Consider the following 24,132-nt stretch of genomic DNA (forward strand, 5'->3'; position numbering starts at 1 on the left):
TATTATCTATGAATGAGAATGGTTCCTTTAAAGAATAATATCTCAAGTATGATGTAATTGTAAACATTACTATTCCAACTGATTGAAGAAACGTCGTTATTGATAGCAGTAAGCCTTGCATGAGGTGAATCTGTTCATACTGCAAATAAAAGAATACACCCAAAGACATAATAATGTGACCAAAAAGGAATAAAACATCACTGATACATATTCCAATAAATAATTTTCCAACCAAAGTATTGTTCTTTCTTGTCTTCAATAATGCAATCAACAAAAGTACATTCGGTATTAAAAGTAGTGATCGTACGACAATCTGAATCTTCATTTGATTATACATATCATGGATAGTTTCTGTGTATGTAACATTCCAATGTTCCATGTTTCGTGATAAATGTGAAAAACTCGGCGTTAAAAGAGAAGCCAGGTTAACGAAGACAATTTTCTATTTTTGTAATATATAGTACTTCACATAAAATCTCTTCATTAGACTTTCTGTTCATATGAAGTATTTGTACACTGAACTACAGATTAAAATGTTTAATTTCATAAAAAAAACTTTAAATTTCAGTAAAAAATATTTAATTTCAAAGAAAAATTTTTCTGTTTTGAAAAAGTTTTCTTTCTTTTCTTTAAAAATAATTATTTTTCTTTGAAAAAAAGCCGGCGTCGTACCCGCTGAGGAATAGATACGTTGAACGCAGTACATAAGATAATACATAATTATATCATTTTCTCTGACATTAAATATTTTGCTCAGAAATTAAACAATTTTCTTTGAAATTAAACATTTTCCTTTAAATTAACTATTCCTCTAAAATTAAGTAATTTTTCTCGCTTATGGCCTTGCTCGGTTTCCGTAGGTTCTTCATTTTAACGTCGCGGTAAGTCTTAATAAGTTATGTAAATTCTTCCTAAATTAAGATCATGATTAGTTCCTATAAGACTATTTTAGCTATTGTCTTATCTTTTTACATCTTGGTCTAAGTTAGAGTTTCATGTCCCTATCTAATTTAGAATTTTGCTTTGAAGTCACCTCTAACGTCAACAAGGATTTTAAGATTAAAGAACTCAATCATGTTCAAGGAGGTAATTTGTAAATTCTTGATGGCGCTATTGAATATAATCTTTGAAGACTTTACGATAAAATTTTCGGATGTTTCTCGTTCTGATTAGATAGATTGTTGAATTAATTGCATTGTTTGCTAGCCATAGAAGTCCTAACATTTGGCCAAGCAAACTGTAACTGTGTGGCTTGTTTATGATCAAGCGAACAGTGCTAGGGGAACTGCAAATAACATAAAAGACAGTGATCAACAAAAGAGTATTTATGCCTTTAAGCTTTTTCTTCTGAATCTTTTTTCTCTGTTCGTCGTCTTCTATGTTTCTCAACGCACCTCGCTTCACTATCCAATAAGATGTGATGTTAAGATAAACAATAGACGATATAATTACAATGTAAATCAATCCACATATAAGCTCCAATAATCTGAAACCGTCGTTAATGACTGAGTAATAAGTCATAAGTATGAAAGCAGCTGGGAAAATTAGATTGCTCATCAGAACGAAAATCAAAAGTTTGTACATCAGCGACGTCCTTATTCGCCAGAATGGTTTTCGAAATGAAAGATGCCTAAGAACGGATAGAAGACAAAAGATTTGTGTTCCACATGATTGGAAATAGCTCCCTAGGCCAACCAGAAAGGAAATGTGAATCAGCATATTGTCAAGTGTCGGTGGTATAACAGCTGTTAGGTAATACAGTAACAAACAAAGCGTATCTGAAATACAAATAAGTAAGAACAATTTCCCCGTCATTGTCATCTTATTCTCGCTTTTTAGCAATGCAACAATCACGAGAATGTTAGGTAATGTCATCAATACCATTGTTATTGAGTAAACTACTATGTCAGGTTGTTTTATTGACTGCAATGTTTCGTTTCTACCAAGTTGATCATAAATCTCCGACATATTGTCCGAATTTCTTTGTCTTGGTTAACCAAAATTCTTCAATTTATTTGAAAATCATGAAAAGAAATATTCTTTTTTATCAAATCGTTTGCGTTGAAAAGGTCAATCTGATACTACAGACGAACTCTAGAAATAAAAGTTTTTCTGGTGATTTAAATTAAAGTAAACTGTAAAAGTAATATATTTTTCAATAAATACTGTGTATAGTATAAGTACATTTTGTATGGTTAGAATAATGATGTCGAAAAAAATCGAAAATAAGGAAACAAAATCTAAAAATTGATGGTCTTCAAATAAATGCAAAAGTTTTAATTAACATGTCTTATTTACATTTTCAATTATAATGGGCTTTATGAAATATTCGAAGCGAAGAAAAAATAATAAGACATTGAACGTGAAATAGTAGTCATATAGACAGGCAGCTGAGGTCACAAAAAAATTGGACGGGGTGCGAACCATCCCAAACCACTTTTAATTGAAAATATACAACCTAAATATCTAGAAACCATCAACCGGAGTTGTTGAAATTACTTACCGGACGTGTGGGTAATATTTTTCCTGATGAGTCATGCGTGCCCATAGGCTACTGAAAAATTTTGAGACCACATAGACATTATATACCGATCGAAGCGTTTTTTAGCGTAGGTTAAGAAAATGGTCAGTAACCATTCTGAAATTTGCTAAAAAGATAGAACGCTTTTCCTTATGTCCGAACGTCAATTTTACCTGTCCGAGACGAAAAAAAAAATCAAAAATCAAACTTATCAAATTGAATCTAAGACAGCCATTCAAAAGCTCAAAAAATCGATATGAGGACTTTAAGTGGATATATAGATTTCTAACCTAACTCGAAAATCGATCCTAAAGAAGTGTAAATGACGTCATCAACTTCGGAAGCTTGTACTTTTTATTTCAAATTTTCAGACATAGCTATTGAACCTTTCTTATCTACGTCAAAAAACCGTCGATTGGGGTATAATATGTCTTTGCTTTTTTTATAAAAATTTTTTTTGCTGTGACGTCATCAAATACGAAAATATCGGACCGTCCGTATTATTTCAAACTGTCCGGTTGATGATTTTGTGTTCAGAAAGGTCGTATCTATTGAAAACAACTGTTTAAAGTTTGTTCGCAAACTTTGTAGCTACTGCACTTTTTTATGTGACCTCAGCTGCCTGACTAATACCGCTATTATGATTGTCCCGGATTAAACAAACCACCTTTTGCAGTAATATGACCTAATCGCTTTATTTTGAAGGATGTAAATTAAGGAATTGATTCCACCGTTCAGTACTAAGAATGAACAAAATAAGTTAAGAAATGTTGAGCTAGCTGCCATTAAATGTGGCTCGATGAGTAACGATGATGAAGACTGAAAAGGGCTCATACATAATGAATAAGACAAGGCAATCAAAAATAGAGTCTTTTCTGCTTCCTTTTTGTGTTGTTTTCAGAGGTTTTGTTTGATTAAGCTTGGGAATCCTTAGCTGAATAAGAGGATGACTGATCAAAGAGACATTAGAGGAGGTTGCACGTTTCTTTTTTTATTATACTATGTTAGTTATGTCGTGAATAATTAATGAGGGAAGAAAAAAAGAGGGAAANAAATTTCAAAATAATGAAAAGTAGAACTGTAGAAATTCATCCAAACAAAAAGTATATTTCAATGGAATATGACAATTTCTAAGCTCTTCAGGCCAGTAAAAAGGTTTATTTCCAATGTGCTTATAAATAAATTAAGAATTTGGCCTAGTTCTTACAAAAAACAATTCAGAACTCAAAATTTCAAGCCTAAGCTCCAATCTTCTGTAAAGGTACAATTTCAATTGCAAACAAAAAACATCTATCAAATCAAGAAAATGAGCGATTTAGGTAAGAAAATTTATCTGTGCTTATAAAATAATAGTGGTCCTTACAGCAAGAAATTTATTTTCTAATCTGAAAATTTTTTTTAAGAAAATCTGCTTCGACCTTCTCTTCTCTATGATGGAGGTCTGTTTTTATGCAAAAAATCATAAACATTTTAATGATTCAAACTCGAGGAAATCTCAAAAAACCTTATTTTTAGGCATATTTTGTCCCAAATTGACCCAAAGAGATAGAAAATAGAGGAGGTTGCACGTTTCTCTTTCTATTATACTATGTTAGTTATGATCATGAATAATTAATGAGGGAAGAAAAAAAGAGAAAATTTTACGGAACCGACTAAATTGAAACAATCGGTGTTTTATTCAAAAAGATATAATCAATGCCGTAAAAAAGTGCTTGAAAACGAAAGTAGAACGGGCAGAGAGACAAATATAAAAAATGGCTGCTGTTTTCCTTGACAGCTCGAGTCTTTTGGAAATTTATTCTTAGATATTAGCTCTCTTGAAATATACCGTTCACTTTCTCACGTTCTAAAGAAAGGTTTACTTCAATGAAAGTCTATATAGCTGCCAATAAGTTAAGGTAAGTATAGGGAGAAATCTAGCACCAGTTGTCAATTTTAGCTTTTTCTATCAGCTAAAAAATGTATATTTTTCTACAAAAATCATAATATATTTTGATCATATAATGAACTATCATCAAAAGATAAATATCTACTAACAAATGTATTGAGATCATATAATTTTAGATCAGTTTGGAGAGAATAGAGAGAAGATATACAGATATAAGATGATCAAAAACTTTAAGATTATAACTTCAAATTTTTCATCTCATGTCACAGACTGTCACAAGTGTAAAGGTAAGAGGTATCCTTTCTGTTTATTTACTTTTTCTGCTTAATGAATTTTTGTTCGAAATTCCACAAAAAGTATTTGGAATTTATCCAAATCAAATCCAGCTAAAATCTAAAAAAACAATTTTTTAAATAACAATAATTTAAACAATAGAAAAAACCATCAGAACGACCTGCCCACATAAGTTGAGGTTGGCTGACTAAGACGACCATGATCCAAAATGTAAATCCAGGATATTCAACAAGCAGCTCCTGCAAAGATGAAAGTGGAAAAGGTCTGATTGAAAGAATAAAAGACTGAGAAAATTTCGGTTTTCTATATTGAAAAAAAAACCACCTATAAAACATGCAAGGCCAGGAGCACTCGCAGAAACATTGATTGCTTAAAATTAACATTGTACTATTTCATACTAAAAAACCTTTGAATGCAAAATCATTACAAACCTGTAGTTTGCATGCAGCCTTTCAACAGTTTGAATAGCCAGGTACAGTCTCCTTTTTTCTTTCCTCCTTTGCAAGCCAGGTGTAGGTGCCTCTGTTTTCCCACTTTTCAAAAATGTATCCGTCAGCCACTAAAATGATATAAAAGTTATAATTTTTGGTCACAACACACAATGAACCGTCATGTCACATTATCTCTAATAAAAAAAAATGCTCCTTTAAAATCATGAGATGTATTTTATTTCATTCACATATGTATGGATAGAATTATCTGGATATAGTAACACCTAACCCTTGAAGGGAACTAGCAGCTAGTGAGAATACCTACAAAAACTAATCCCATTGAAAAATATAGGATAAAAATTACCTCAAAACATTTGTCTTTTGTTTCTGTGTACTGTCTGAGAGCAGGTTTTGCCGGTTTTCTTGCTGCCATATCTTGGTTAGGATACTGTCCATTTAGGCAATCAAAAATTTTGTCGCAGATCCTGACAAACTTTTGTGTACCTCTAGTTTTGGGCTTGCCTTTGATACTGAAGAGCATGACTCTAGTACTGAGACACTAAAATAAAAATTAAGTAACTTTCAAAAGGAATCCAGGACAAATAATGAAAATAAGCTAGAGTCTTTGTCACCATCCAAACATTCAATATTTGTGTTTCACAGCTGAAAAAGCCACTCAAGAAGTTTTGATGTTGAGCCCAGAAAAATTATTCAAAATTTCTGTTTATATCAAGCTAGTCATCAAACTAAAATTATCGAGACCAGACTTGTAGCTATAGTCATTTCAATGTCATTAACATGAACTGAATACCTGAATACATATCATGGGATTTTTATTGTCATTTTATTTCAGACAAACCTAATTCTCAGACTTTACCTAGCCTGATTAGATAACATATAGGCACTTTTTTTGAGTTAATATGGTAATCATCTAAGTTACCTGAGCTGCAAGTTTAAACGTTCATCATATTTAGTCGATGTGTTCTCTTGTTAATTTGATCATGTATAAAGCCCTGGGATTTTAGTATTCTTGAACTCCCAGAGTTGTACCACATGGTTCCAACTGATTGAGTGCTTGTCCAGCTAAAAGGAAAGGAATTAGACCATATAATTTCAATCATTTTTTTTGAATTTCAACACCTGGTAGTGATAAATATTTCAAACAAATCATCATTGATATCATTTAAGGTAATGCCTCTGGAAATAATAGACAAACCATTGGCTTACAAAATTTTAGGCTGAAAATAAAATTACCGAAACCATTTTCAAAAAATTAAAACCAGGTGGTAGTCAGCCAGCACGCTTGTATGGACTCGCCAAAATACATAAAGATGGTGTACCTTTACGCCCTGTGTTGTCAATGCCTGGCTCAGCCTACTTCAAAATTGCAAAGCAAGTCGCAGATTGGCTCTCAGTAGTGTCAGAATGTCGCATCAATTCTTCTACTAAAGAAATAGCCGATAGTTTGAGTGATATTGAACTTGATGATGATACCGAGATCGTTAGTTTTGATGTTGTATCACTGTATACGAATGTCCCGGTTGATGATGCAATCTCAGTGTGTGCGGATCTTCTTTACGACGGACGTTATGAAAAACCACCTGTCGACAAGGAAACATTTGTCCAGCTAGTCACCATTTGTAGCAAGAATGTAATCATGCTAACAAACGATGGATTTTACCGCCAAAATGATGGATTGGCCATGGGGAGCCCACCTGCACCGATGCTTGCCAATGGCTGGATGAGCACTTTCGATTCTTCGATCAAAGATGACGCAAGGTTGTACAGTCGATATATGGATGACATTTTGAGGGACATTAAAAAGTGCAAGATTGACGATACCATGACCAGAATCAATGATTTGGACACCAATTTAAAGTTCACTTTAGAACGCGAGAATNAAAAGATTAATCCTAGAATAAAATACAAAAAGTATTCTTTTAGGCGAAAAAACAAAAGTGGACAAAAGTACTTCAAAAAGTATTGAAAAAATTGACTTCAAAATACTGTTGGAATAATAAGAAAAAAAAACAAAAAAAAACAAAAACAACAACTCAAATATAGCTTATAGCTTCAGTTATTTTAATGTCCTGATTTTCAACCATTGTGATGCTGTTCTTTGGAATTCTGCTGCCACGGATGCATAGGACAGTTGACCTTGCCAATGCAAAAGAAATCTTTGTTCTCAGAAAATTTAAAGTCATTGACATGAGTTCATCCCTTTTTTCTGATAAGAGAGCAGCTAGGGCTTTAATGAAAATTTGGGCCTCTCTGCCTGCACCTCCATTTGTCGAGAAAATGAGTGGTGTGAAGGAGCCTCCATCTACTTGGATTATCCTCTGGTTGTATTGTCTCTTTTTCTCCTTTTCATTCATTTCAAAAGCACAAGTAGGACTCACCCTAGAGTACCGTTGGGCGTAGGCATTGAATACCCTAACATCAAAAAATGCCCGCTGGCCTCTAGTCCAGAATCCCCTTGCGCTTATGTCAGCTCTAGCACCATCCTCCTTGATTACACCTCGACCAAGACATTCTCCGGTGATGGGTTCCAGTTGCGGTTCAATGGTGACATCCTTGGTGACTTCATTTAGTGTCATGGCCAAAGTGTCTCTGATCTCATTATGGCGCTGGTATATGAAGCCACCTTTGGGGCAAGACAAAGCATGTTCAACAGAAAACTTTGTACCACATGCGCAAATGCTTGGTAGGTGCTTGAGCTGCCAGCGATATCTGATAGCAATTGAATCGAAAAATTCCCTTTTTGTGAGGTCAAAATGTTCACTTTTAAGAGGTTTGGCTGTAAGCCAGTTAGATGCCCCTTTGAGTTGTGCTAAATCATTGGCTTTTCTCTCGTCGATCGTTAGGTCATTCCGGATCTCAACCAGGGAATTCTTGTGTCTCTCCTCCTTTTCTTTCAAGATGGTATACTTTCCTTTGTTGTCATTTCCTCTAAACTCTTTTCGTTGGGTCATTATGTTCTCGGTCAGTTCCTTGGATACTTTCTTTGAATTTTCAAATTCATAATCAGCAATTTCGGAAAGGATTGGTATACCCAGACCCCCATATCGTACTGGCAGGGCAAGAAGTCTGCGTTCAACTTGGCTACAATGATGACCCTCTGTAAGGGCAGGAATCAAATAATTGTCTATGGCATGGTCTAAAGGTGTCAAATACTGCTGAATGTCCTCAAGTACTCTGAGATGAAAAGTAAATTTATGTACAAACCCACCCACAAATGCACTATAAGCACATTGAGGTTGAGACTTTGCAATGTCACTTAGGGTCTTGATCTGGTCAACCCATTTCGATATAAGATCCTTGATGTAGTTTGCTTTGTGGGCTTCATCACCGATAGTACCTCCTAGATATTTTCTACCTGAACAAGTGATCTTGACTTCTGTTTCAGAAAAAATTTGCTTGGCTTCTTTCATTTTACCACCGTCCTTCACAATGAGCCACGATTTGGAGGCTTTCGGATAATACCCAAAGAGTGGGCACNCAGCAGAAAGGGGGGGGGAACTAAGTACAAACCATAACAGCTATTCACTAAGTGATGGATTAACCTTGTCTGCACATCGATCAAACTTTTCTTTTCATTAAGACGATTCAAGGGGATATTTTTAGAGGGGAGACTCAGCGGACTCATATTATTACAAAACTAAATTAATTTATGAAAAGTTTTGTAACTGAGATGTTAAGTCAGTTGTGATTACCCATGGTTTAAGTAAATAGGTTAGAATTTGAGTGCGATTAAGGGACACGTTTTCTGTACAGTAATATGTTCTTTTTCTTTTAAAGCTCTAAAAAAGCTAAAATGCCCCTTAGCTACTACCAGACTGATTAACCAAGCTGTTTAGTTTTATTGACGCGTACTTAGACTTTTTGAAAACCACTATCCCTTTTTATTAGAGTGCTCCTTTTGACATCAATGACTCGGCTATTCAGCCTGACATAGAAGAGATGAATTTCAGTCAAACAGAGGTTTGTTGTTTTATCAGTTATGGTTCCTTTGAAACGGATTAATAATTTCTGTAAGCTTTTGAAGCAGTGCCAAATTTACCTCAAGCCTCTGTGACGCCACAGGGCCGTTAGAAGTACTACATCGTCTTTCAAGAGCTTTGTTATGGTACAAGTTTTTACGGGTTTATTTGTAATTTTTCTCAATTTTTGGGGGTTTAAAGATTTGCCTTGGGAACGAGTAAAACGGCCGAATCTCGAATCTCACTCCAGTCCTCAGTTTAGTAGTTGGCTACTGATTTGGGGTCGTTGCGCTTTTCCCGTGTTGGCACAATATGGTAAGTCCCTGGAATGATGATATGAATTAATAGGATTAAGGTATGCAGATTTTTAGCTCTAATCTAATTTGTAACCTACCTTTATTTCAGGATGAAGTGTCAGATTCGGAGTCAGAATCGGAATTCGACGATGACGTCAAAGACCAGAACTACGAACCTTCTGACGAATCTGAAGAATGCCAAAGCGACGAATATGAAAGTGATGAATATTCAATTCAAAATATTAACGAGGTAACCTAATGTACACATTTTTTTCTCGATTCTGATAGATGAAATCTTGAGCTGTGAAGAACTAAACAGATCTTACAAGAATTAGTCAGCAGGCTCTTCAATTGAAAATGTCTTTTAACCATTCGCGCGCTTTCCTCTTTTTTTCCGAGTGCAAAGCATTTAGCAGACCTCAAGACCGAACTTTGAGTAAGTGGCCAATTACAATTTAACAGCAACGGAAATTCCAAAAATTCTACCTGTAGTGCTATGAACCCTATTTCATGCAAACTGGTCGTGAACTGGCACTTTTTTAGATAAAGATTTAGAAATAGAGGGGAACAAAATCAAAAAGGAGTTTCCGTCTGCACTTGTAGTTATATTTTCTGAAATTATGAATACTTTAATCGGATTAAATTTCGCGAGCCTAAAAATTCGCGAAATTTTTTAGATTTAATTTCGCGAGTCAGCGGTTCGCGTGGATTTAACAGCTGAAAATGGCAATTTTCGGGCACAAGTGGAGAGTTTTGACTGGTTTCTCCACCCAAAATGCAAATTTTGCGACTCAGCAATTTCACACATTTTCGCAAGTTTTAATTAAATGGCAAAAAATCGCGAAATCGCGAAATTTTATCTGGCGAAAATTAACACGATTTAAGTATAAACTTTTACTTTTTTAGAAGAGCAAAGGTAGCACCAAGCCAAGTCAAGCCAAGGTAGCACCCAAGCTAGCAATCAAGCAAAAGGTATTAATTGAGTACAAAAACATAAATGTTAATGAAAACATTTTAATCTTTGGCGATTTTAACGAGGAGATACCAGATAAAAATATGTTAAAATTTTTAGATTCTTTTTCATTAAAATCTCTAATAAAAAAACCAACATGCTTTAAATCAGAGAACGGTAGATGCATTGATTTGATCCTTACAAATCGGCCCCTTTGCTTTAAAAAAGTGGTTCCTTCGATACAGATCTCAGTGATTACCATCATTTGATATATAGCATGTTCAAAGCTAGTTTTAAAAAGGCCCCGCCTAAAGTTATAGAATATAGATCTTTTAAAAATTTTGATGAAAAGTGTTTCCGGTCGGAACTTTGTCGAAACTTTGATTGCGACTTCTCAGATTTCGAAACTTTTAGCAACACCTTTGAAAATATTCTTGATACCCATGCACCAATGAAAAAGCGAACCATCCGGGGAAATCAAAAACCCCATATTACAAAAGCTGTTCGAAAGGCAATTATGGTTCGCACCTTCTACAAAAACAAAGCAAGAAAAGCGACCGGAAACACACATTATAAAACTTTATATCGCAAACAAAGAAATCTTGTTGTAAATTTAAATAGGAAAGCAAAAAGAAAGTACTTTCATGATCTAGGGACATCGCAAAGCTTTTGGAAATCAGCGAAGCCCTATTTTTCTGAAAAGATCCAAAATCATGAAAAAATCTTTTTGCTTGAAAATTCAAAACTGATAGACGATGAAGCCACCATCGCTAAAATTTTTAACAACTTTTTTGTAAATATTGCGTCAAATCTAGGTCTAAAAACTTCAGATTCCAATCTTCCTACAGACCTTGAGATTGATTCGCTGTCGAACCATCCAAGTATTATACGCATCACTGAATCCATGTCTAAAAACAAATCTTTTTCCTTCAGTGATATAATTCATGCAAATTCCCCCAAAGTCTTAAGAAGGCAAGGGTTACTCCTGTTTATAAAAAGGAAGATAAGTTTCTGAAGAAAAATTATCGACCAATTAGTATTTTACCAGCTTTTTCTAAAATTTATGAGAGAATAATTCATAACCAACTCTCTTCCTACTTCGATGACATTTTCGATTCAAGACTCTGCGGGTTTAGAGCTAAACACAGCACTCAGCATGCATTAATACAAATGATTGGTCAATGGCATCAAAGTCTTGATGGGTCCGGAAAGGTGGGGCAGTTTTGATGGACCTGTCGAAGGCTTTCGATTGCATTGATCACAAACTTCTGGTTGCAAAGCTCAAAGCCTACGCAATTGATACAAAGAGTCTTGAACTATTGAAAAGTTATCTAAGTAATCGCTATCAGAGAACAAAAATCGGCTCTGAATACAGTGAATGGCAAGAGATCACTCTAGGTGTTCCACAAGGCTCGATTCTCGGGCCTCTTTTATTTAATATTTTCATAAATGATTTATTTCTTTTATTGTGAAAGCTAGCATTTGCAATTTTGCCGATGATAATACCTTACACTCGTGTGCTGAAACTCTTGCAGAAGTCATCTCGAATCTAGAGTTTGACCTGGAAATAATCTTAGACTGGTTTTTAAACAACTACCTTGCTGCAAATCCTGGTAAATTTCAAATGCTAGTTTTAGGAAATCAGAATATTCCTATAGAAATCACTGTCAGAAATCTACGAATTCTGTTGAGCTTCTCGGTATTACCATTGATAACAATCTCACTTTCGAATTACATATCAATGATCTTTGCTCTAAAGCTAGGTCGAGAGTCTGGAGTCTGAACAGAATTCGCAATTATCTAAATTTTGATCAACGAAAGTTGATATTTAACGCTTACATCATGTCAACATTTAACTATGCACCAATAATTTGGATGTTTTGTAATAAAACTACATATGAAGAAATCACCAAAGTCCATAAACGGGCATTGAGAACATTACTTTGTGATTTCATAAATGACTATGAGGTTTTATTGCAAAACGCCAAATGTAAAACGGTTCATGAAATTCAGCTTTGCTTTCTACTTTGTGAGGTTTACAAATCCGAAAATAAATTAAATCCAAAGTTCATGCAACAAATCTATATAACGAAGGAAATAAAATTTAACTTCCGAAACAAAGTTTTGATGACAATACCTAAGGCTAAGTCTCAACGTTTTGGAACTCAATCCTTTTTATTCCGAGGAAGCCTGATCTGGAATCAAATCCCAGAAAAAATTAAGCTCAAACCATCAATCGATTCTTTCAAATCCTCGCTGAAAGAAATAAACCTTACAAATGTTTGTCTTTGTAAAATATGTATATAAAATTTTTTTTATCTTATATATTCTTTATTATAGTATTGCGTATTCTCTACAGTTGGTATTAATTAGTATTTTATTATAACTATGTCAGACCAACATTAAATAAATCGGAAAATATCTCTTATAGTGCCCTAAAATTCCATTCGTATAGGTGACCGAATTAAACTAATTTTGAAATTTTCATTTCCGTTCATCAAATCATTACTTTTTGTTTTATTTCCAAACAAAGTTGATGTGACTTCAATTTTATAGGAAAGGAATACAATTTCGGATTCATATATATTTGATGGGTCAAATATTGAGGACGGAAGCAACGATCAAGAAATAGGTAACAGGCATGGCGTTCTAAATTAATGTTATTGTAACGGGTCTCTTTTTTTTGAAGTGGGCAAATATTTGATGATGTCTTTGCCCTTCTTTGAACACTAGTAAATTTATAGAGACATAATCCAAAATGCTTACAGTAACTTTCAGGCAGCTCCAATTTTGATTAACGAATCCTTTCACGTTGGATTTTGGGTGATGCTATAGTAAAAATATGTTTTGTGACTTTTTCCTATAGGTTGACTGCTATAAAGTACCTTTTTAGCCAGTTTATTTATTAGAAAATATCATGTTTTTTAGTTGTGAATATCCCAAGGAGCAGAAAGACGAAGGAAGGCAAACGCATCTATGACAAGGTGCAATACTGTTTGTATTGTCAAGGTGAAGTTGGCAATATAGGAAGACATCTCAGAAGTTGCAAGAAGGCAGACAAAAGCGTAATTAAGCCGTTATTAGACCCTGACACGAGCAAGACAGAAAAAGACAAACTATATCTTGAGTTACGTGGACGCGGCAATTTTTATCACAACATAAAGGTAATACAACGTTGTAGATTTACCAAGGCGGCTACTGTGAAAAATGTTTACTTTAATGTCAGAAATTTTTGCGTCCAGAAAATTTCGCGAGTCAGTCAGTCCATTCGTGTTTTAATTTTCGCGAAATTAGAATTTTTTAGACAGAAACACTGGTAAAGTAAATAGGATCTCTGTCCTAATAGTGAATTTAGTTAAACTGGTGTATAATTTTAGACCTTCCCTCCAGTTTCACCAAAGGTGGTTGCAACACTGATTAAAGTATTTTCATTGCTATCAAAATTAAGTTTTAATGTGTTTAGATTTCTGAAGTTTCTGAAACAGCTCATTTCCTCAGAAAAAAGACAGGACCTTTTATGTGAATGTAAATTTATTTGAATATCGTTTAAACACTAACTGATTTTTAATTTTCTATCAGGTCCTCAAAACTTTCCCCAGTTTCGTTTTTTATAACTCAAATAGGCAAATTTAAGCATATTTTGAGCTTGATTCACTATTTTTTGTAAGCTTCGAAAAATTTATGTTAGGATCCGATAATAAACATCCCTCGAGCATTTTTTTCAGCCTTATTAAGCTCTCAACCTAAGCATCTCTGAGCCTGTGTTCGGATTTTAATATGCTGATAAAAGAAATACGTACAGCTATAGCTCATCCCCTCAGAATCAACAGGACCTTATGAATGTGATCTGAATTTAAATGAATACTATTTGAATTATAACTGATTTTTAACTTTCTATCAGGTTCTCAAAACTGGAGGAGATCTTGTCGTTTGGCGGCGACCATCTGTTGATGAAATTGTCAACGTCAAGGACTACATTCCATGCAAATATTGTTTATCCTTCTTGCTTCAAAGCGATATGTGGAAACATGTGAAATCTTGCCCTTTGAAACACGAAGAAGCCAGAGAAAAGGATTTAGTTATCGAGGCCAAGTGTTTACTTTACCCAAATCGGTTCTCTGGTGGTGCATCTAAAGAATTGCAAATTATGATTTTACAGACTATGTACAAAGACTTGATCAGCAAAGTTGCCCATGGAGATCATTTGATTACCACATATGGGTCATTTATGTTAAACACATCAGGAATCAAAAGAGCAAATGAAATATCGCAAAGAATGCGAATTCTCTCAAGACTCCTGATCAAGATAAGGGAGCTGAAATCCGAAGAATCCCTTTCATTAACGGATTGTATTGATCCTTCTATGTTTGATATGATTATATCGTGTACTCAAGATTTGGGTGTATTTTCCTACGAAACAGTGGACGGCGAGAATGTTTCTGCTTTCAAACTTCCCTCTCTGCCTTTGAAAATCGGATACAGCCTCGATAAGTGCTCGCAGTTGTTGAAAGGGATCAGCATCAAGAATGGTGACTCTTCGTTAAAAATGAGAGCAACCGATTTTAGTGACGTAAGATAATTATTTCCATATTTTTTTTTAATTTTTTGTCGGTAAACAAATTCAGCACTCAGAATCTTTTGTCGTAAACAGTATTAAGACACAAAATTTTGCACCTAAGCATGCAGTTTTTAAAAGGAAAAATGTTTAAAATCGAATGGTAAAAAATAATCTCCGGTCAAAAGTAATTTTTCGTCTTTTTTGCCCACGAATTTCTTACCGATAAGGTATGTAATTGAGTGATAAAAGATGAATGATATTTGTAGACCTCTCAAGATATGAATTATAATTTATTTAGTTAAAAGGACTGAAAAGTATGGCTATAAAAGTCAGTACAGGAAGGAATTATATATTTTCTTTTGGTTTAATCTAATTTTTCAAGCAAAATTACGTAAAACAATTTCTTGTATTCCTCAAGGCAAGAAAAACTACCATTAACAATGTTAAAAAGGATGATTCAAAAAATGCTGGAAAAAAAACACAGAAAAGGTGTGAAAAAAGAATTGCCGTATGCTTAAAAATCGCTAGCGAAAAAGCTCCGTGCGAGAATCGGAGAGTTCCGATTTAAGCGTATCATAATATACAGGGGGGGGGTCAAGCAGTTAGTACAAGACATTATGCCTACTATGTGACTTTTTTGAACTAAGGGGCTACACCACCACCCTTTGACAGTTAGTACCAAATATACTAAGTGATTCTTCAGTAAAATTCACTAGGACCACCCCTTAAAACCTATCAGACGTGACTATAATGTTTACTTTTTGTCAAAGCATGTTCCTATAATTGTTTTAAAACAGTTATTAATAAGTTTAAGTCAATAGAAGTCTTTGTTATAACACAATAATTTATACAAGATAAAATATAATATAGTATATAAATAGCCCCTCTCAATGTAACCGTAAATAAAAATAAAACATTCAGTCAAAGCTGAAAAAGGGTAACAACATGTATTTAACGAATTTTCTTAGGCTTTTCACCACTTACTTAGGGAGAAACCTTTTCGCAATTTATAGCAACCTGTAGCAAGAATATTCAATACACCTCAATGTTTTACAGACAAAACTTAACTTATAAGATCTAAACAGAAGATACAAAAAGGTTTTATATATTGTTTTATAACCTACAATATATAATATCAAAATATCAACTCCAAAACCTGATGCAAAAGATCTAAATAAACCTGAAAGACTTTAGATTGATATCTTCAATTACTTTTTGAAGGTAGCCTTACAAAGAAATTGAATCATCTTAGGATTGCACGACGAGCATAGACCTGCAAACCAATCCAAATGTTTAAAAAACTGATTGAAAGTTGTAAACTTAAAAATTCATAAAAACAAACTTTTAACAATCAAAAGAAGTAACTTCTCAAAGACAGAATGAGATCTTTAAAGTTGAAGAACAACATAAATATGAAATAAAAAACAGAATTTACAGTCGAAAATTTTTTGCTTTCAAATTTTTTCTAAAACAGGTAAAAAAGCAGCAGTTAGTATTGATTTGTACTAACTGTTTTCCTAGATTTTCTACTTGACACCACCCTAAATGTCACTTAGTACCATCAAGTACTAACTGATTTTTGAAATTTATACAGGTATACCACCACGGTACTAACCGGCATAATGTCTTGTACTAACTGCTTGACCCCCCCCTGTAATATAGATTTCTTTTCAACCTTTGTATACCATGTAACCGAACGTTAGTTCTGTGGTGAATTTCAAAATTAAGTAACATGTTTTTCATTTTAGTTGTTTGCTATGGAATGGAAAGCCAGAATTTCGACTGTTGCTTTAAGAACTCTTGACGATTCCAAATTTAATCGTGTTACTTTGCTACCAATAACGGATGACCTGATGAAAGTCAGAAGCTACATCAAAGGGCAAATTCCTAAGCTCACTGCAGCGTTGCATGAATCTAAATGCCTTGATGACTGGAGAAGTCTTGCTGAAGTTATCGGGGTGAGGCTGTCTATCTTTAATCGAAGAAGAGGCAACGAGGTCTACCAGATGCTCGTAACAAAATTTAAAGATCGAAATCAAAGGAAAGATGCAGAAATTAAAGAAATAAAAGATAACTTAACACCACTTGAAATTCGTCTAATGGAAAGGTTTGTCTTTTCTTTCGTCATCGGACATTTAAATATTTTCCTTTGCGAAGAATTTGTTTTTACAAATTCCTCTACTTTTATCAAAATTATCACCCTTGTTCCAGGGTTGCCAGGATTGCCATGATTGCTTGGAACCCTTAATCGAAATGTAGACGCATACAAAGAAAATTTCTAATAATGGGGAGTTGTCTTAACCCTATTCATAGTAAGCTTTTAGGGACGGTTTAGAACTTCGGGGAAGCTTTTCCTGTACCTGTAACTTTTGATCTAACTGGTCTTTTAAATGAAATTTGGCACACAAGACCCTTGTCATGAGGTAACTTTTGACAAAAAAAGAAATTAAAAAATTTAAATCTTCTCATCATTCTCAAGGTGTGAAAATTTTTAGGTATCATTTTTTTTCGAAGCTAAATAGAAGTTGGAAATTCATAGAAAATTTTATGTCTAAAGCTATATTATTTCAGGGAGCTAAGAAAAAAAACTCCTAAATGTCCCTAATGACTTTCATCCAAAGTATTAAAGTGATAAAACAAAACCCTTAGAAATTGCTCTTTTACTCTAATTAGGAAAAAAGATTATTAATTGCCTATCATATTGTTGGATAATGCCTTTTTTGACCTTTTATAACACAATGATGTCAATTCACAAAGCATTTAAAAATCTATTATCGTAGATTGCAGAGGTTGTAAAAAGTAATTATTCTGAAGTGAGTCTTAAGATTATTATAATCATTATTTTTATTTTAGTCTGGAAATCGTTTATGTGAGGGGAAAAAGAGGTCGGAAAGTTCCTACGATCATGAATATTGAAGAAGTCTATGCAATCCAAGCATTGAATCTATATCGAGATGTTGTTGGGGTGAATAAATCGAATCCATTTGTATTGGCGGCACCAACCAAGAATTCTAAGAAGTCATTGCGAGGAAATGCTTGCATGGCCAAAGTCCTTGCCAAAATTGAAGGCCTCGAAAGTCCGGAGAGAATACATTCCACAGAGCTTAGAAAATTCTGTGCTACGGTATCTCAAATTGCCGATCTATCCGAGAATGACTTGGGGTGGTTGGCTAATCATTTGGGACATGGTTTGTCTGTGCATAAGGAATATTATCGATTGCGGGATTCGACAGTCGAGCTTTCCAAAGTGTCCAGAATATTGTTAGCGATTGATGAGGGAAATGCATCAAAATTCATGGGGAAGAAACTCTCCGAAATAACCATTGAAGGTATGAAAATCTCTAGTCGAGAGTTTTAAAACCAATGGTATTTTCATCACCGTAACATTTCGAATACATTGGGTTTCAACATGAAGATATAAACGACTAGAGATCCATATCCTTGTGTTTTTGTAGAAAGCCATGCTAGCTTCGTTGCCGCCATGTTAAAATCATAAAATGAAACAATTGATTTTGATGATATACCTCAGTGGCTCAACTCTTTTCAACTCTTTTATTTACATCATGAGAGGCAAAATCCTTGTCATCTTATTAAAACTCCAACTAATATTTCGAATAATTTTAGAGTGTCGGTTTCATATTATGATATTCTTATAACATTACCTTTCAACTTTAACATGGCCTTTTTTTCAAAGCTACAAAAAAATCATTCGTGTGATAAAAGAGATTCAAAAGTATACACGCAGTTGAAATCCTACAGTTCAGCGTCGTCAAATGTTGATAAAATTTCTTGCAAACTTATGAGATAGTTTGAGAACCTTTTTTTGTGAAATACAAGTAATTTTCAAGCTGGATCAAAGTTTTTAAATGCAAAATCAAAGAAAATGAAATTGTGACGGAGTTTTGTCGGATTTTAAATATCAAATTTGAAAAACAGGCGGCAACGAAGCTCGCTTTCAAAGACACAATAAAAGATGGATCTCCAGTCGTTTGCATTTTCCTGGCTTCAAGCAACTTTCGTATTCATGATGATGTATCACGTTCAAACTTGTGTTTTCAAATTCTACCTGTGCAAGAACTTTCAATCCTAATTTCACCATATCGAAACTTCGCTATGGTGATTTTTGCCTGTATGGTGTTAAAATAATTCAATAATTCATAAATCAAAATGATAAAAAATGCCAGCGACGTTTTCATTGGCCGAGTTTAAACATTTAATACTTGATGTGAGCCCTGTTCATACTTGAAATTAACAATCTTCAACCATTGTTCTTGATTTCTATTCATAGAGTTACCACCTGTCATCCCCTTAGAGGACGTGGACGATGAGAGTTTAGATGAGGATATCGTACAACAAGGTATTTTTCTATGATAATTTTTTACACACAATAGTCTATTATAGCAACTTTCTTACAGTACTGAGCTTAACTTGACGACACACAATTTTTTTCCATACACATGTTTTTCAGGTTCGGTCAACTTACGTAATTTCTGACATTATGGAAGCAAACATTCTTTTCATCACTGTGAATTCATTCTATCTGATTATAATTCTATGATTTTATTACCCATTACATCCGAGGGGGGGGGGATTAGGGATCCCATAGGCCCATAGGAGACCACCCATTACATTTTAGAGGTGAATTTGTAAAAAACGATTTTAGCCATATAAGAGGCCTCGAGATGTAAAAAAAATTTCCATTGGCGCAAACCATGGTTGCGCCTGCCTCCTATAAATTCCGAACCCCCAATATTTTACCTCATCCGATCGGTTCAGAACAGCGGTACATAAGAACAATTTTACTGTATAACTTTGAAAAATTATCTTGTCACTGCCAATGATATTTGGAAATATAACAGATTTTGATTACACTATTTAGAATAATTTCCAAAGAGGAAATTTCCCGGGGGGGGGGGGCACTCGAGGTAAGTGACCTACTGCGTACCCATTTTTTTCAGGCTTCAGAAAGTGCACTGTAAGGATATCAACGAGAGAGGAGATGCACTGTAAGGGTCTAAAATTTGGGAAAATACGAAATTTTTGGGTCAATTTGGGAAAATTTCGAAAAATTGCACCATAAGGGTCGATTTTTAGCCATTTTTTTTCCTGCACTGTAAGGGTCGATTTTTAAAGGCCTTAATTTTTTCCGCACATACGGTCGTTTTCAGATCGAGTGAAATTTGGCGTGATCAAGTGATGGGTGACCCCACTGGGGGCTCTTATAAAATAGATAATCGCTTACACGTTTTATTAAAAACATGATTCATTGGAGTTTGTTGAATTGTTTTATAGCCCAAATCAAGCCTCGTTTTTTTGCAAGGGTTATGCTTAGAAATGATGAATATATCTAATCATTAGGTGACAAGGCCGAAGCCGAAGTAAATTCATCATCCAATTCTACATCAGTAAATTCATCATCCAATTCTACATCATTCAATTCTCTACCTGGATCTTCTCCAAAGACGCAAAAGACTGTCAAAGGTATGTTTTCTGTTGTTTTCATAATTTCAAATTCGTAATTTAGAGAGATGACCAGCCATATTATTTTTGGAAAAGAGGCTCAGTTATGCTTAGCTATATTCAAGCTCAAGTTATGCTTGTGATATGCTTATTTTTCCGAAAAAAATTAGATTAATTTTTTCTGTAGATTCTTCTGTCACCAAATTGAGTGCAAAAATAGCAAACTCTTCATTCACTGAATTTTTCCAAGGTTCATTTAAAAAGGAAAAGAAAAATGAATCTTCCCAAGTACACAACCGATGACCAATGACCCAAGTTCACTAATATGCTTATGATATGCTTATTTTTTCACCAAATCCAGGTCTCAGTATGCTTATAAACGTTATGCTTATAAAATAAACACATGTATTTTCATATATCTCCGTTATAAAGAACAAACATCTCTTACATCATTTAGTCGAAAACCTCGCAAAAAATAACTTCGAAGAAGCTGTTGTATTATTCTTTTTTAAAGGTAAACAGACAAGAAGCTCACAAAGAAAATTGCGCTAAATTATCTAATTATTACTAGTCGGCTATATCAATCCTCGTCTTATTGACGACCTCCGTCCTAGGGGTCAGGCACTGTATATCTTTTGGCATTTTTGGAAAAATGCGATACCTCGATTTGGCGCAGATGTAGAGTTTTGTGACCCCTATAGGGGTCATCATATCATATTATATCATCACATTTACCGCATCCCTTTAGGGATCCTGTTTAATTTTCATGTAGAATAGGTTAGACGGGGTTATGCAGGTTCTTCTCTCTAAAGGGATGCGGTAAATGCGATGATATGACAACATTGTCTAACCGATTCTTTTAACAATGCGTTCTACTTTCCCTGAAAACAAAAGCAGAAAAAGTCCTCATGTTTACATTAAGCTCGATATGACATGCTTTGGTACAAATTCTTTACATCGGCCAATCTAACTGCTCAGAAACTTATTTCATATAATATTCATCACAAATCTTGATGAAAAACTTGAACCAGTACCGCAACCCTTGGTAATCCTCTTGCGTAGTAATCAGAATCCTTTTCAAGTTTTGATCATGTTGATGAGTTAATCTTTTCGCTCTTTTGGGATTAATTCAAGTCCTATTGCCCTTTTTACTATACAGAAGGCTTTGTCATGGGTATAAATTAATATAAGGGCGAGAAAATCGCGTTCACCTACAATTGTTTTATTAACTTTTATTAATTGTTTTCAGGTCAAAAACTTAAATGGTCAAAAGAGGAAATAAAAATCGTGACAGAAGGTTTCCACGACTTCATCATAAGCCCTGAAGATGATTTGCCCGGCAAACACCTGTGTAATCTATTAATCCAGGACAACCCGATATTACAACGAAGAACATGGTCTAAAGTTAAAGATTTTGTTCGTAATTACAAAAAGAATTTAAAGAAACTTAAATAGACGAAGGAGAAAAGACGTAGAACAAGAAGAAGAAAAGTTAATGTCATTTTTTTTTAAATATACTGCTTTAAAAACGGTACTATGATGGGATAACCTTTGGCGGGTATTAAATTTCACGGTTGTTTTTTAAGATATTTTAATTGTTACGCATTATTATAGGATGGGGACATAATCGACCTTTTTTCGATTTTCTACCTGGACAAGTTGTTTTTGGACATTTTTTGGGTGCTGATTCCGAAAATCATACTCATTTTGGCTGAAATTCAATATTCAGCCTGCTAACGCTATGCAACAAGTTGGCCAGAATGCCCCAAAATAGGCATTTCTGTGTTTCCAAGTTGGCCAAAGTACTAAAATGGCAGAAATAGTCAAATATTTTTTAAATTTGGCTTTGTATTGGATATTGTCATTGCGCCTTCAAAGATCAAACCAATCTGAATTATATAGTTTACACTGTGGGATCTTAGGAAAAACTTGGTTTTTATTTACACAGTTGAGCATCAAACTATAACGAATGTTAGCAAGGAAAGCTAAATTATAAAATAAATCTGAATATTGATTTTCCGCCAAAAATGAGTATGATTTCCGGAATCAGCACCCTAAAAATGTCCTAAAACAACTTGTCCTGGCCAAAGTGTGGATTATGACCCCCTTAATTATTAGCGCCTTTTTGATATTATTAAACATTTTGAAGGTAGTTATTTTACATTTTTTGAGTTCAAAAATATTTTTGGGAAAAGATCTTTCCAAATTTCCATTGACACTTAATTTTGAGGATGACACCCAAATCCAAATTTCCCATCAACCTTAACTCTAAAGCTCGCAATTACTTGTCAAACCTATTTTTTGTCATTATCTCTGATCTTCTTGGTGACGGTGTAAGGTTTTTGACATCCCTGTCTCAGTGTCTCACCACGGTGGAACTTAAACGGGGTGCGTTTTTAAACTTTTTTGTTTGAGCTACCGTATTCTATGTGATTTTCTCATTGAAGTTTTCAATACCGTGTTTATTGCGTAATTATTCTAAAATTTACGGATTTACGCGTCAATGGATATGTGGAGAAAAGATTTTTACCATTTTTGTTCGATTGTAAAACAAGACAACCTTAAGCTTGGCCCTGTTTATTTTTTTTCTATTATTTAATTATGTGATTTTCATGACCCTGTTTATTTTCATTCTATTATTCTGGTTATGTGACTTCAGTCTACTACTTAAATCAAACCAATGTCTCGAAATTAAATCTAGCGAAATCATTTGTGATAGCTCATTCATGTAATTGAATTCGCCCCCAGCTCAGGCTTGACTCGACTTCAAAATCTGCCATCATTTTGCAAAATATATTTAGTTAGAAAGTTTGTTTCCTTAAAGTTATAGTTGTTAGAATTTGTTGATTTGAATTTTCTTTTCTATTGTGTTATTATAAGCACTTTTGCTTTTTTTCATTGCAGAAGTTTACATGCTTTAATGCTAAATCTTGTTAGAAACTTTTTGATGAAGCTTTTATCATGTGTATTTTTACTTTGTATGTTATTTATTAACTCAAGTTTTTTTATAGTGCTATGAGCACTTTTATTCAATATATTAATTGCCCCCGCAGGAGCGTAGCGACGAGGAGGCACTCATAGTTTCACGCATAGATATTGGACTGGAATCTCGAAATTTTGTTGCGTTTTGTCGACCAAGCATCCCCGTAGTTAGTCTCTTCCGTAAATGTTCGGTTTTTTTCCGGGACGGTAGTATACATAATTTCATAATACGTTATATGCTATTACTATTATTACATATTACAATTTTAGTTTTGATTTAGCTTTGAAAAGCTGAAACGAGTGTTATAAATGCAAATCATAACAGTGTATGATATAACACGAATTACAATATTACTTGTGCAAATCAAAACAAACAAAATGGCAGACTGGTTATGATGATGATGAGCTGATTCATTGACTGGAAAAAGTGTTTTGTATGTCAAATTTTGTTTCTTGTCTTTGAAACTGAATACTAACTACTGTAATTTAGTCAGAAGTTCACTTCAGCAATGATTTCAATTCTTTTTCCGGAATCTTTAAAGAAATTTGCTCAAGTTTTCAAATGTATATTTGATATTTTTGTTCAAACTCTAATTTATCTTTGTCTTTTATTTTACTAATAACTACCTTTATTGCTTATAGAGCTTCTCGAGCTTTAAATACCATCATATGGTCGTAACTCGAGAAAGTCCTTCTTAACTTAGTAAAACAAGATACCGGCAAAGTACAAAAAAGTTGAATGTATGCTTATGTAAAGTTGAATCCAAAAG

At 34.0% G+C, this 24,132-nt stretch overlaps 2 protein-coding genes and 1 long non-coding RNA gene across 3 annotated transcripts; 2 read left to right on the top strand and 1 right to left on the bottom strand.

Moving 5' to 3' along the window:
- Positions 1–4,609: 4,609 nt before the first annotated feature.
- Positions 4,610–6,216, bottom strand: LOC136815941 (uncharacterized). Its single transcript, XR_010847783.1, has 4 exons — positions 6,075–6,216; positions 5,499–5,693; positions 5,135–5,262; positions 4,610–4,942 (listed from the first exon to the last, which is right to left on the bottom strand). It is a non-coding gene; the product is annotated as an uncharacterized lncRNA (long non-coding RNA).
- Positions 6,217–6,494: 278 nt separating this feature from the next.
- LOC136815979 (uncharacterized) lies at positions 6,495–7,121 on the top strand. Its single transcript, XM_067072401.1, has one exon. It carries the CDS (start codon positions 6,495–6,497, stop codon positions 7,119–7,121), a length of 627 nt encoding a protein of 208 aa, XP_066928502.1.
- Positions 7,122–9,049: 1,928 nt separating this feature from the next.
- Positions 9,050–23,580, top strand: LOC136815956 (uncharacterized). The gene is made up of 11 exons (XM_067072381.1): positions 9,050–9,115; positions 9,520–9,660; positions 10,317–10,382; positions 12,919–12,994; positions 13,291–13,526; positions 14,264–14,932; positions 16,669–17,027; positions 17,774–18,249; positions 19,209–19,277; positions 20,279–20,401; positions 21,630–23,580. The coding sequence occupies exons 1-11, from the start codon at positions 9,095–9,097 to the stop codon at positions 21,833–21,835; spliced, it is 2,442 nt and encodes an 813-aa protein (XP_066928482.1). The 5' UTR covers positions 9,050–9,094; the 3' UTR covers positions 21,836–23,580.
- The last annotated feature ends 552 nt before the right edge of the window (positions 23,581–24,132 follow it).

The sequence above is a fragment of the Clytia hemisphaerica genome, unplaced genomic scaffold (genome assembly GCF_902728285.1).
Source record: "Clytia hemisphaerica strain Z4C2 unplaced genomic scaffold, Clytia hemisphaerica genome assembly, whole genome shotgun sequence".
Lineage (NCBI taxonomy): Eukaryota > Metazoa > Cnidaria > Hydrozoa > Leptothecata > Clytiidae > Clytia > Clytia hemisphaerica.

Excerpts from the sequence above, each read along its gene's own strand:
- LOC136815956 (XM_067072381.1), top strand. The coding sequence starts at position 9,095 with ATGAATTTCAGTCAAACAGAG. Across the intron at positions 10,383-12,918 it reads AGCTAGCAATCAAGCAAAAG|GAAAGGAATACAATTTCGGA; the intron begins GTATTAATTGAG and ends TCAATTTTATAG. Across the intron at positions 12,995-13,290 it reads AAGCAACGATCAAGAAATAG|TTGTGAATATCCCAAGGAGC; the intron begins GTAACAGGCATG and ends CATGTTTTTTAG.